The 14,557-nt window shown below is 36.6% G+C and overlaps 1 protein-coding gene across 1 annotated transcript in view; it reads left to right on the forward strand.

Moving 5' to 3' along the window:
* The window catches only part of npr2 (natriuretic peptide receptor 2), a 48,331-nt gene extending 37,265 nt beyond the window's left edge, over positions 1-11,066 (forward strand). Inside the window, exons 16-22 of the mRNA XM_053617777.1 lie at positions 174-320; positions 1,094-1,217; positions 3,694-3,762; positions 3,940-4,114; positions 5,242-5,340; positions 8,326-8,417; positions 10,490-11,066. Coding sequence (XP_053473752.1) covers positions 174-320; positions 1,094-1,217; positions 3,694-3,762; positions 3,940-4,114; positions 5,242-5,340; positions 8,326-8,417; positions 10,490-10,552 — 769 coding nt within the window. The 3' untranslated portion in view covers positions 10,553-11,066. The remainder of the gene's footprint in view (positions 1-173; positions 321-1,093; positions 1,218-3,693; positions 3,763-3,939; positions 4,115-5,241; positions 5,341-8,325; positions 8,418-10,489) is intronic.
* Positions 11,067-14,557: the final 3,491 nt, after the last annotated feature.

The following is a 14,557-nucleotide window of genomic DNA, read 5'->3' on the forward strand; positions in this document are numbered from 1 at the left end:
TAATAACCAATAATCAAGACAAACCCACGCCTTAATCCTTGAGACAATTCATCCTTTCAAAAAGCCTGTTTTTCAACTAAGAATCTTCTTCTTTTTGTCCATGATGTATTACATATGAAATGATTGTGTTTCTGGGTTTCTGGGATTCTGATTGCTCCTTGTGTTTGTGGCAGAGAAGGGAGCACCAGCATCCTCAATAACCTGCTGTCCCGAATGGAGCAGTACGCCAACAACCTGGAGAACCTGGTAGAGGAGCGAACGCAGGCCTACTTGGAGGAGAAGAGAAGAGCTGAAAATCTTCTTTACCAAATCTTGCCACAGTGAGAAACCTTTTTTTGTGTGTTATTTTGTATCGTGCACATCCGAGTTTCCTAACTGCTGCCAAGCTCTTAACCACAACTTGATGAATGAAAGGTTATTAAGCCCCTTCCCTACACACACACACACACACACACACACATATACACAAACTCCTTATGATGTACTTTCACTAACAGTTTTTTTCCCTTGTATGCTGAAAATAGCTGATTGTCCTGGCATTGTCCTCTATTTTAGACATAATTATGTAAGCAGGGAGGAACATTAAAGCCAGCTGAAGTGACTGCTGAGGACTGTGGGAACGGCTGAGAATTTTAAGCCCTCTTTGCGAGAAGCAGGAAAATCCACGTCTCTGGCTCTATCATTAATTGATCTTTTTTCCCTTGTGGAAAGAAGGATTTCTGTTGTTATATCGGGAAAGGCTAAGAACCAGAGTTGAGTTTGGCTGCCATGTAGTACACTATTTGAAACGTATGTTTAATTTTATCCCTTGTACATGCGTTTGCCTGAGACATACTACAACTCCTTAGTAGGCCTGTCACAGTTCTGAAATTTTGGGGCCTGGTAAATTGCTCATGGCTGTCCGTGGTTATTATTTTTGGTCCAAATGTATTAGTGTTAGAATTATGCTGGAACCGTGCAGTGATTTTGCTGTTCAGCTTCTTGACCTTTTTTTAATATATATATATATATATATATATATATATATATATATATATACATATATATATATATATATATATATATATATGTGTGTGTATATATTTGCTCTCAGTTCAGTAGCAGAGCAGCTGAAGAGAGGAGAAACGGTGCAGGCGGAGGCTTTTGACAGCGTCACCATCTATTTCAGTGACATAGTGGGCTTCACTTCAATGTCCGCTGAAAGCACACCGTTAGAGGTATGTATACGTGTATGAAATTTTAAAAAATGTATATATATTATGATATTATTACAGGCTATAATTACATGTCCAGTAGAAATGGTGACTTTACAGCATCAACCATTCGACTGAAGCTGAGCCTAAGGAATACAAGGATACTTAAGAAGATGAATGCGTTCTCATATCCTTGGCTTTCCCTCGAGTAAATGTCTTCTTAAAATACGAGCACCTTTTGAGGAAGAAGGCTTAAACTCTGGTGGCCCAATATGGTCTTGAGTTCGTTATATCTCCTGCCAGGAAAATTCCATTCGTTATAGAGGGAAGGATTGGTTATGTGTGTATGAATCTCAAATCATATCTAACGAATTAGACAGCAAACAGAAGTCTCTGTTTAACTTAAGTCACAGCTGTTAAAGTGCCAGTACATTTTCAAGCTTTCGGCATAGTGAAGACTCTTTGTTGTGACAGAAGTATTGATTGGGTGTGAAAATAGAAGAAAGAAGAAATGACAGATATAAGCAGATCTCATGAGAAAAGTAACGTGTATGTTAGACACTTCCTATAATCTAAGGCTAATGATAAATGGCTAAAAAAGTGTTGTTATTTACTGTACCAATAACAAAAAATGATAATTGTTGATATGGCAACGTTTTCTATATGGAGACATTTATTTAACATTTATGGAAGGAGTCTCCACTGGTTCTTTTTGCCTTATTAACTTCATTAGAGAGAAAAACAGATGCCGATTTATAGCTGCTGTAACATAAGTGAAACACAACAGAAACTAACTTGTCTAGGGGATGTATTATTTATTAGAATAAACGTAGAGCATGTCATTAATTCATAAATAATTTTTTTTTAAGAATTGGCCAATCACTGTAGTATAAGAGGAATAAAACACTTCTGGACTAGTTGTTGCTTGCTGGAAAATAATCAACTACATGATGGAAACTCTGCTTTGCATCAGCCCATCAGTCATCATTGATTATAAACCCTCATCAGGGTTTATTCCTTACTTAATATAACCAAATATACATTTCACCTTTTCTGCACTGTCTTTATATAATCTCCCATGATCTCCCAGCATCAGTGTGCTTAATTTTATACTCACACTGTTATGCTGCACGCACCATGCTCTCATTGTGTTGTATTCATTGTTGTATTCATTATTCATGCAAATCTATTTCTCGGTAAGGTCTGTGTTTGGTCTTGCATCCAAAAGAGGAGGAAGAAACTATTTTCATTTGAGGGACGCTCAAGCAGTCCATATAGAAATGCATCACAATCAAAGCAGTTCTTTTTCTTTTCTTTTCGTCCTGGAACCTTTGTGGAAAATAATAGTACAGAAGGTACAATGGGTGTGTTTTCGCATATTCTGAGGCAACACAAGTTTGCAGGAAATATCTTCAGACGTGTTCTACTTGCCAACTGAAAAGGTGACTGACCGCTAGGGAGATTCGTGAGGCAACAACTGCATACTTGGTTGGTTGGCACCAATTAATTCCTGAGAGAACCTACTGGAAATGGCATGCCAGAACCCCAAACTAATTAAAACAGACTGTGAGCTGTAACAGAAAATTCGTACATTGTAGAAAAAGAAAAGTTGACGTAACTTAACATTTCAAGGCAACTTGCTGTACAGCTTTATTGAATTAAACCACCTTTTTTTTTTTTTTTTTTTTTTTTTTTACAGGGTAGTTAGCTAAATTTCCCAACAATACTTTTATTTATAAATTTCATTAAAAACAATATATTGTACAATATACCTAAGTATTTACAAAGGCTTATTCCAAAAGGAGTCAAACTTTTGTCTTATATTTTGGTCAATTCTGATGACTGATTTTTGCTGACATAAATTTTTTCTGACACTTTTCTGACGGGTAAGAGAAGCTAAAGACGTCACTTTAATAAAAGTAATGACTCAAGCTGAAGTAAAAATATGTGGTTAAAAAAAAACCCTCATGTAGTACACTAGATTTACAATGAAAGGAGAGAAAAAAATCATTCAAAGTCATGTTTTATTACATCACACAGTAAGCACACGTCTCATCTGTCAAAGAAACAACAATGTGTACAACGTTCTCTGTTGGCTTGCTACAGTAGATGTTATGGGTAATCTTCGCAGTTAGTACTATAGTACAATTTTAATTGCTTAAAACATTTAGTACTGGAATACATTTCAGTTTTAATTAGTTTATAATAATATACTGGCACTGACACAAATCACAAATCGTACTCACTACTAACATGCGTCAGACCAGCTTTTCTGACTAACTTACGTTAGAACATCATGAGAACTGATTTTCTGGTGTGGTACATGTTGATGATGTGATATGTCAAACATCAAATTCAATTTGAAAGAAAAAAATCATACTGAATGTGTTTTTATGTTCATACTGCAGAAAATCTGAATTAGGTACACCAAAATAATACTCTTTATAATGCTTCCTGGTAACAAACTGTGACCGAAAACTTGTCCCTGTCCTCTCTGCAGGTTGTAACATTGCTGAATGACTTATACACATGTTTCGATGCCATCATTGATAATTTCGATGTTTACAAGGTGAGTAGAACTCTCTATAAATCCCTCTCAAAGGGACATTGATGGGATTTTGCTTTTAAGCAAAAATTGTCCTTTTAAACTCTTTTGATTCATTCTTGAATTTTCACCCATGAGCTTTAAAGCCTAAATAATAACTCAACAAAGCATGGATGAAGACATCTGCCTTCTTCATTCTAGGTGGAGACCATCGGTGATGCCTATATGGTGGTGTCAGGTCTCCCTGTACGTAACGGCAAACTCCACGCGCGGGAGATTGCCGGAATGTCGTTAGCTTTACTGGAGCAGGTCAAAAGCTTTAAAATCAGACACAGACCGAATGATCAGCTGTGGCTACGCGTCGGAATCCACACGGGTACGTGTTTTTTTCTGCTGTTGGACGTTTGGGTCGAGTACAAATTTGTGTTATTACCTCAGCTTGCAAATTGCCACTGAGTGTGTTTACACGTACAAACTAATCAGATTAACTGCAAAAAAAAAACAAAAACAGATTTTGGGATCAATTTCAGCACCATGTTTACGTGCATTTAAGTAATCTGATAATCAGATAACTCCAGCTATCAGCTAGTAATTGCGTTTTACAGTAACATGGTAATAGCATTGGCAATTTTCAAGTCACGTTTTCAACATGGAATTATAAAAGCAGAGCAGCATTTGTTAGCATTTACAATCTGTATTTTTAATCCGTTATGTTATGTTACTATAACGGCTTTTATGAATCGGCCTCTAGGTCACTTCAGTGGTAAATATTTATTTTGGAGTTTATATGTTTGAAAATTGCACATCACATCGTCCTTCTTTAAGCTCTCACTATTTTTGATCCAAAGACAGGAACCGGCTTTTTTTTGTTTTCCTTCTTCCGGTTTGGTGTGTGAACACGTGCAGAACAATATCTATGTGATTAATGGTCTACATGCACGATCTGATTATTGGCCACAATAACTCTTGATCGAATTTCTTTAAATCTAATGAAAATGTATGTTTAAGCTCATAGTATGTGGTTTATGCCTGCTTAAATGATCTAAACAGATACTGATCTGATTTATAGTGCGCATGTAAACACACTACAAATTCACACATGTTGTCATGAATAAAACGTATTTCTTTTAGGCCACACACTGAGGCAAGTCTGTATCATGATCAGTTACCCCAACTTGCAAGGGCTGAGTCACAGTATTAGTACTTAATTAATGTTTTCTCTTATTCTCAGCCACATCGCCAAGCAGTAATCCTCTTACGCCTACTTTAGAGTAAATCCCCCAGCATGCTCTCACAGATCTCTGTCAATCTCTGTCAGCTTGTGTATATGCAGACCGCAGTGGCTGTTGTAATGAGATTAAGCCTGGTACGACTGCAGGGATCAACGTCCTCAGTGTGAACCCTCAACCTGTCAGAGGATACTTTTGATCAGAGGGTTGTGTATGGTGTCTTCCGGCAATGAATCTCACACTTCTTTCACTCTGTGTATGTGTGTGTGTACAGGGCCTGTCTGTGCAGGTGTAGTAGGACTCAAAATGCCCAGGTACTGTTTATTTGGAGACACGGTCAACACGGCGTCAAGGATGGAGTCCACCGGGGAAGGTGGGTGACAAAAACAAATTTCTAGAACACACTGAGGTGGTTAGAGAAGCTAAAATCTTCACTTTAGTAAAAGTAATGACTCAAGCGCGAATAAAAATAAGTGTCCTTGAGTAAGAGCAAGAAAGTATTTGCTGAGAGACAGCTCAAGTAGCGCACTAGTCGATACGCAGGTTCAGATTTACAATCCGAGGAGAGAAAAATCATTGAGAGTGTTTTGGGTTTTTTTATACATCGTACAGTAAGCACACGTCTCATCTGTGAAAGAAACGTAACAGTGTTTACAGCGTTCTCTTCTGGCTTGCTAGATGTCATAGGTAATATCCGCAGTTAGTATGATTTTAATTGCTTAAAATATTTACTACTGGAATGCATTTCAATTTGAATCAGTTTATAATAATATACTGGTAAAGTAGTGCTACACTATGCGTTCGCACCCAGTGAACCACAGAAGGTGAAAAAGGTGTCTCTAGGACGCAATATGACAGTTTAAACCTTTCGTATTCGTTTCTCATTTTATTTGACCTCAATAATCCGTCTTCTTCAATTCATCTTGACGCAGAAATACATTTATATAAACCCCTTCAACACACAATGATGCCAAATCACAAATCGTATTCACTTCTACATAGGGTATAATATAATGGCATTGTAAAGCCTTGATCTAGTGCACTATATTCCCAGTAGTACCTCATTTGAGATTCAGACACACACACACACACACACACACACACACAAAAAGGAGCAACACTAATACATGGTAGTTGGATGTTGGAATTACGTAAATGTAGATTTGTAGATTTAATCAGGAATCTTATACATTATTTTGAGTTTAGAGGTTTTAATAGACTTAGTGTTAGATAACTACAGGTGAAACACAAGCTCTTAAGAATTCAAATGTATTTTTCAGTCCGTATGTCATATATCAAGGAGGTAATTCTGAACTTCAGTTCCCATCAGCCACTGCACTGTACTACAATGTCACATGACCACCTGCACCTGAATCACATTTCTGTTAATGAGCATGCTTATATATAGCCATTGTTTGCACTGCTTCCCTGTCTTACGTTTATCTTAGACTACCGTTGTTCCATGTTACCGTGTTTTGGTCCTGTTAGTTTTTGTTTAGTCCTTGCCACAGTGTTTTGCATTTGTCGTAGTATCTTTTGTGTGTTGTTGGTTTATATAATAAAACGTTGAAAATCTGCAATTGCTTCCGCATCTACCTTTGAAACGTGACACCGAACAGGATTTTGCTGCGTTTTTTTTTTTTTTTTTTTTTTGTGATTGTTGCGCCAAAAAATGCTTGGTTGCTTTGCTGCGTCTTTTTTTTCACCAAAATTTGGAATGAAATTTGCTGTGTTTTTTTTGCGGAAAACTGCTTGAATTGGTCAAATTGTATAAAATTGTTTTGCACGCTATTTTACAGTGATGTTTGTTGGGAAACGAGACTTTTTAGCTGTAAGCATGTCCGACGCACGTGAATCGAAGAGCGTTTTGGCTGAATGCGCATTGTGATGATGTCACATGATGCGTCTTGGCCCTAATCTGCAGAAAATCTGCAATAATTTTTTAAAAAAAAAAATTGCAAACTCCTCCGAATATTGTGGAGTTTCCTTGATTTTGCATTCATTTCTGAGATACATAAATAAGCAAAAATATTCTCAAAGTGATATTACATTTTGGATTGAATTAGTTTTGGGACAGTTTCCAACAGTTTCTGTGGCTGAATCTCAAATAGCATCATGGACATATAGTGAACTGCATAGTGTCTGTGCCAGGTCAACAATTACTATTGAATAAATATAATTAATTAGTAGATGTAAATTGATTAAACATAAATTATTACCCATCTATGAATGTCCTGTGACTATGTGGGAAGAACAGGGACACTGTAGTTACAACAACCCCAATTCCAAAAAAGTTGGGACGCTGTGTAAAATGTAAATAAATGTAAATAAAAACAGAATGCAATGATTTACAAATCTCATAAACCCATATGCTATTCACAACAGAACATAGAAAACATATCAAATGTTTCAACTGAGTAAGAAAAAAGAAAAAAAAGCCAAGTTTGAATTTGAAAAGTAAGAGTAATCTGCACTTACTTTTCCAGCCTTTTGTTGCCCCCTTTTTTATTTTGAGACATGTTGCGGCCATCATATTTAAAAAAATGACCTTATTTTTTCCTTAAAATAGTACATTTCCTCAAGTGGAACTTTTGATATGTTTTCTACGTTCTATTCTGAATAACATATGGGTTTATGACAATTATTTACATTTTACACAACGTACCAACTTTTTTGGAATAGGGGTTGAAAATAAATGTGATAATAAATGTGCAATTTATGTTTTCCATCTTGATTAGTGATGAGTAAGTGGTGCAGGCATTTATTGGCCTTTGTCTTATTGGAACAGTTCATTTATAATCGTCTCAATCAATTAATTTACCAACCTGCTATCTTGTGTAGTCGTCTGTCAATAGCATCCTGACTGATAAGTGAACATTTCCAGCATTTCTCATGGTGCAGCGTATTCCACAATGGATTGGTTCAATGGTGTTGTGAATGAGCACTTAGCAGCACACACCAGTACAAGATATATATATATATATATGCACCATGCACCATCCATTGGGCTCATTGTTTGTATTGACTTTCTGCCTGACTTCCTGTACTGGGCTTCCTTGTACTTAATAACCATTAATAATGAATGCAGGAGTCACTGCCCTTCTATCCTGTGTGATTTATAGCACACTTCTAAGTAAGCCTCAGTATCCATTCAGAGCATAAAATCTCACAGCCCATATGGAGTGTGCATTTCCCATCAAATCCGTCCAAACCACTAGAGACTACATGCATACATACGTTACTTATTACACGCTAGGCCTGGGGTTTTCCATAAGTCTGAGGTCATCAGGGTCCAGCTGTCACTCACAGATGTGCACTTACTCTGATTGGCTGTATTGACATGTTCCCCTTTTCGCAGCCCTGCGGATACACGTGTCCTCGGCCACCAAAGAGGTGCTTGACGAGTTTGGCTACTTCGACCTCCAGCTACGAGGGGATATAGAAATTAAGGTAAAGTACTCAAGTACGTCATAAAACATGTCAGTGCCTGGGAATGAGTTAGATTTGTTGTTCAGTCGTTACCACAGCGTAGTACATTTGAGGTAATCCTCTGGTTAAAATAAAGACAAAAATCTTTTTTTTTTTTTTTTTTTAATCCCATTATCTAATATCATTTAACATGATCTATTATCAATAACGTTTAAAAAGGACCAAGTGAACACTACAGGATGAGTTCTTGACTGCTCCTAGGCTAGTACTACACGCTAGTAACTAGCGTGGCTAGTTAGAGAGCTAGCTTTAGCTAGCTCATGTAGGGTTTGATTTTTTTTTGTGTGTGTGGAGTTTTTTGCTGCCTATCTGCCAGGATAAGATGACTTTTAGCCTTCTTCTCATTTTGGAAAGATTTCTAGAGCAATTATGACTTTGGGGTCCAAAAAACGTACCATCTAAGTTAACAACAATTTATTTATTTTTTTGAGGTAAAGAGTTAGCACTTAAATGTAGCATTATCGCCAACATGTGTCATTTGAACCCACAATTAAACCTGAAAAATGTTCCCAGTTTGACCACTCTTCAGGGATATGTCCTTTTTTGCTTCAGTTGAAAAATGAAATGTTTTGATTTATTTGATTTATGTATTTTTGGATGCCTATTCTTAGAACTTGTACATGATTTGGAAATCGATGTGTATTTGGTATATATGGGAGATATAGAACAAATATCCTGGTACTTGAAGGAATTTTGTATGATAAACAAATACGAAAAGTAAATTAACAAGAAAAAAATGGGAAGTTAAAACATTTAGTGCCTTAATCTTCAAATATGTACATGAAACATGAGTAACGAGAGTTGCTCATCGTTACTTAATAGTATTGTTAAAACAAAAAATATCTCAGAATTGTGAAATGTGACATATTTATTACATATTTATCTCAATATTCATATTACAGGACTAAACCATAATGACGTGCGCTGTTATAGGAAAACAATCAAAGACAGTATTGTGATATGGGTCAATACAAAGCGGAGTTATGTATACCACCCCAAAGTTGAGAAAGTGTTTTATTCCTCTTACACCACAGCAATACCACAGCCAATATTTTTTTTTTGTATTTATTAAAGACTGACATGTAGTACTTTTTATCCATTTATAGTTACATTTAATGTTGTCGAACCTCTGCAAAATAAGTTAGTTCCTGTTATCACTTACACTACAGCACCCATTAACAGTCATTCCCTCAGTAGCCTCTGTTTTCTTTTTTCTTTTCTTTTTTAGATAGTCACTGAGAAACAACAAAGTCCTCTGTCCTGAAGACTTTTTCTCATGTAGGAAAACGTAAAGTTGCAGCTTTAGCGCCGACTGTTACAAAGCACCGGCACTCGTCAAAATCATAAATGTTAAATAAATGTCTTCTTACAGAAACCTTCACCATATCAACAATTACACACTTTTTTCTGGTAGGTCCGCCATACAAAATCTCTTAGTGAGTCGTTACTATGGAAATGTATTAGAATGAGAGCTTCCATTTCAAAATGTGCTTTGCTTTGCAGACAGAACTACTCAGATCAGCTGTTAAAAAAAATAAAAATAAACAACTATCCTTCTGACCAGTCAGATTGAAGAAATAAGCAGTGCTTTTATTCTGGTACTATATAAACCAGCACCGGTACGCTCCGATGTATTTGACATTTTTAACCACACGTTATCTCTCCGGACTCTGTGTTATGGATGGTATTCTCTGTGCTTCTCGGATTTCAAGCTCTAGCAGAGACAGAGAGTCCGCATGCACATTGTGTCCCTGTTGAAATGGAAAACAAATGCTGTTCACTCCTGATGAAGCTACTTTTTCCAGTTAAGCTAATCTGAGACTGCTTTTGCAGTCCCTTATATGTAATTGTATTTAAAGATTAGGGGCAGGGGATGCTCGACAGCTTCTCATCGGGGTATTAGTCATTCGTTTTTGCAGACTCAAGCCACTCTGCTGTCCTCGAGCAGGCACTGAGTGTTGATTATTTGCGCCAGCGTGCATCCCGGGAGCTTGTCGATGTGCCATATTGATCTCTACCTTCCCTTCTTTCAGGGCAAAGGCAAAATGAGAACGTATTGGCTTCTAGGGGAGAAGACAGATGTCTATGTTATCTGAGTGCTGCTGATGGAGGGAAAGAAAGTGCTGGGACAAGACCTCTTCAGCACAATCCTTGTTTTTTTTTTTATCCTGCACCCCCCCTGGATTTTGCTCTTGGATTGAAAGGATGCACAAACCAGCCCCATGTTCACATCATTACTCCTAATACCTTATGAGGAATTATAATGTAGGTATGTTTCATACCTCCTCCAACTGCAAAAGAAACTGTAAAGGTGGTGTTGTTGGGTTTTTTTTTACGATGATGCAACTTCCAGTGTTGATAGCTGAGGACTTTTTTCCCCTCAATGATTTTACTTATTTTTGTGCTTTCTATATCCAGATTTGTACGTGATTTGAAAATCGATGTGTATTTCCAAACAGCACATGAAAAAGGGCAAAAGTACAATGTACTGAACTTAGTGCTGGCGTCAGAAGTGATATTTCGCCCTGGTACTATACAGGTTAATATTTGTATATATGTATATCCAAGACAATGTAAGATATTTTGTTCAATAAACAATCTGAAAATTTATTTCTGAGTGTTTGCACAGATTTTGCGATAGAAATGTCCTTCCTCTGTGCGGTGTAGGAATGGTTTGCCTCTCATAAGCTCTCATAAGAGGAATTTTGATATCACTTGAGTACCTCATCCTCGATCCTCCTACAATCTCCGTGAGTCGTATCATGTTACAAAAACAAAACAATTTTGACAAAAAATGTATGTATATGGAAGGAATGATGTCAACAATTATTTAGAGTCCATTAGGTCTTTTACCATCTGTTTGAGTGTGTGTGTGTGTGTGTGTATATGTGTGCTCATGTTCACAGCAGCATCCCACCTACTCGATTGTGAATTGCCTCCTACACTCTGCTCTGTCACTGCGGCTGCTGTTGCGAAGAGGTCGTACTGCAGAGCGCAACTGCGCCGCACTCGATAACGAGCCAGCTTCTTTGTTACAGTGCTCAGCTTTACGTATTTATGCATATTCTTCGGTTTTAAGTTTTAAAGAACAGGCCCCGAAATTCTCACACACAAATTGAACAGCTCTGTCCGGCTAAGCAAAGCAACGCCTTCTGACCAATCAAATTCACGAATTCAACACCGTGTTAGTTGAAATTTCGTTTGCTGAAAATTAAGTTACATTTGAAATATATGAATCTAATCTTTATAGTGTGTTTATGTGAAAAATTGTGGAAATTACAAGGTTTTTTTTTTTTTATGGGTCTCCACAGAACCCATATATACTACTAAAAATGATCCTGACAGTATAAGACACGTTATAAACATACATCACTGCTAGTTTAAGTAGGAGTATGTTATCAGGTTTAATTCTGTATTCAGTCTGTTAACCCTTTACTGCATGGTATTGCCACTTGGCAACAATTAATTTATATATAATAACAACAATTAATTGATAACACAAAATTACTATTTTACTTATTTACAGTACATACATTTTTCTTTACATAAATACTTTACATCACATATATTGATTTGACTACAATACTCATTTTAGACATTATTTTCAAAATTTTATGTTTGAGCAGAAAGAATGAAGAATTCAAGAGAAAGAGTTAAAAAAAAAAAATACTTCACCCAATATGTTTGGATTTAATTTTTCTGTGCATTTTGAGTGAGTAAATCCATCCACATATCATTTACAACTGTAATTCCTTTCTAGAAGATATAACTTTTACTAGGTGGCAAAAAAAAAAACAAACAAACAAAAAAAACAACTTATAGTCTGGAAAATGCAGTAATTGGAATTGTAATCTCGTACATTTTGACCAAACATTAAAAAATTTTTATATTTTTATTGCTTGAACTAATTGAAACTTTTTTATGTAAATGTACTAATTCATGCATTAGAGGGTTAAACATCGTCTATAATTTACTAGCACTGAGCACGTAACTAATAGTGTAGTTGTGCATTTCGTTAAAGGCATCGGTGTTGTGTGTTACAGTACCACTGTTTCGCTGTGACATAAACACAAAGGATTCAAAATGTCATACAGCGTCTACTGAAGCAAGTCTATTTGAATGGAGGTGAAAAATTGATTTAAGCTTCCCTTACTTGTTAGCTAAGCTAGCCTCACAGGTTCAGTGCAAAACAAAAGAAATCTGTGCCGAAGAAAGACGCGTTTAGACATCGCCAGGTACAGAAATGGTACATATTGGGAAATGTTAATCAGCCACATTTAAAGTTTTTACTAGCAATTGGAATGTCGGACAAAAACGGCCCAAGTGCCACGAATGCTTTTGCAGTTTTTGAATTTTGGACCCAGCTATAAGCACGCAGTTTCTTCAAGGCTGAGTTGTTCTTCCAGACAAATTTGGAAGAATCATCGCTGTCATTTTAACAGTGTTATGTTGGCCAGATGAAGTGGTAAGTGCGGGCCATCACTGGACCATTACTCATTCGCGATCATGGTTTAGATCTTGTGTGATCATCTACTTTTGTGCTCAGGGGAATACTGATTTCAAGCTGAAATTCCTTCAAGCAATTCCTTTAACAAATCCACGATTTTTGTCTCTGCTTTTCAGTCGACCTTACAACTGCATCGTCTAGTACTGTGAACAATCAGTCTAGGGTTGGTTTTTTTTTCCCCAAGAAAAACGATGCGAGTTTGTCAAAACACTAACAAAGAGGATTTTTTTGAAAGTCAATAAAATACAAATTTGCACCAGAGAATACATGCAGAGAGAATCTATTGAATACGCCTCTTCACACCAAGGTTTCCATTCTGATGTGCTTGTGTTTATTTCTACATTAACATTTATTCATTTATCCAGGGATTTATAAGTGAGATATAAGCCAGTCCAATAATACAGTTGAACATTGGATGGTTAACACATGAAAGATGGAGGATGAACAGGATACAGTAAATGTCATACCCTGAGACTGCAGAAATTACAATCTGACCTTAAAGAGTGTCATTCAACTACAGATCTAAACCTCCTCATCTGTACACATCTGCTCGAACTCTTCAGCTTCCAAAGATTTCGTGTAATATAATGCCATCACACTCTCGTAGATCGCTAACTAGCTGAACTGAGCCTCTGATATATAGCTGCATTGTATTCTGGAACTTTAAGTCCAGCATTTTTGCATCATTTCTATGTTGGGAGTTCTCATTAATGTGACATTGGACGAGAAATGAAAACGAAAAAAGAAGCCCTTTTCCCTTTTCCTAACCCTAACTCCACTGTAACTGTAACTAGCACTAGCAATAACAATGCAACATCAGCGTCACAGACATCCACTAGCCTCAACCTACAGCATCAACCAACAAAGAATCGCTAAACACATCACAAATATATATATATATATATATATATATATATATATATATATATATATATATATATATATATATATATTCAAGATCAACTTATTTAATGTGCTTCAGGGTGGAGCGTTCTATTAACTACACACAACTGGCAATAATTAACATCTAAAGTTTGTGTTTTTAACATTAAGTCTTCATGTAGGTTCTACCAGATGACAAATACTTCCCAAAAAAAAAACCAGGGGGTGAATCTGCATGAACATGTTCTAAAAATGACTTGTTGCCATAGCTACCCTGCTCAAAGCATGAAAGGTTAGTGCATTGGTGCTGGAAGTAAGCCACTGGATTCAAAAGGAAGCCAGCGAGAGCAACACTTGGTGTGTCATCAATATAACACGGGTTCCTGCATATAGTGAGAAGGCAGATGCTTTGTGTCTAGCTACAAACCTAAATAAATGTTGTCACTGCTCGAGCACAGCCTGCAAAGTTTCACTTAAAGGATTCACTGACAGGAAGGAGCTTACTGAGTTTATTTGCCAGATGATAAGTGTTGTTGGAAAAGTATTCGGTATAAACGGAAAACATGAAAAAGAACAATACGGCCTTTGACGGTTTGGTTTTAGACTTCGATGAGAACTAAGGTCTGCGGTACATAATGATCACGTTTTGTAATGATTCTTGAACATCCGTATATTAGGAAACAAAAACATCAACAAAAAAAAGAGGTTAGAG

Source organism: Ictalurus furcatus, chromosome 28, assembly GCF_023375685.1.
Source record: "Ictalurus furcatus strain D&B chromosome 28, Billie_1.0, whole genome shotgun sequence".
Lineage (NCBI taxonomy): Eukaryota > Metazoa > Chordata > Actinopteri > Siluriformes > Ictaluridae > Ictalurus > Ictalurus furcatus.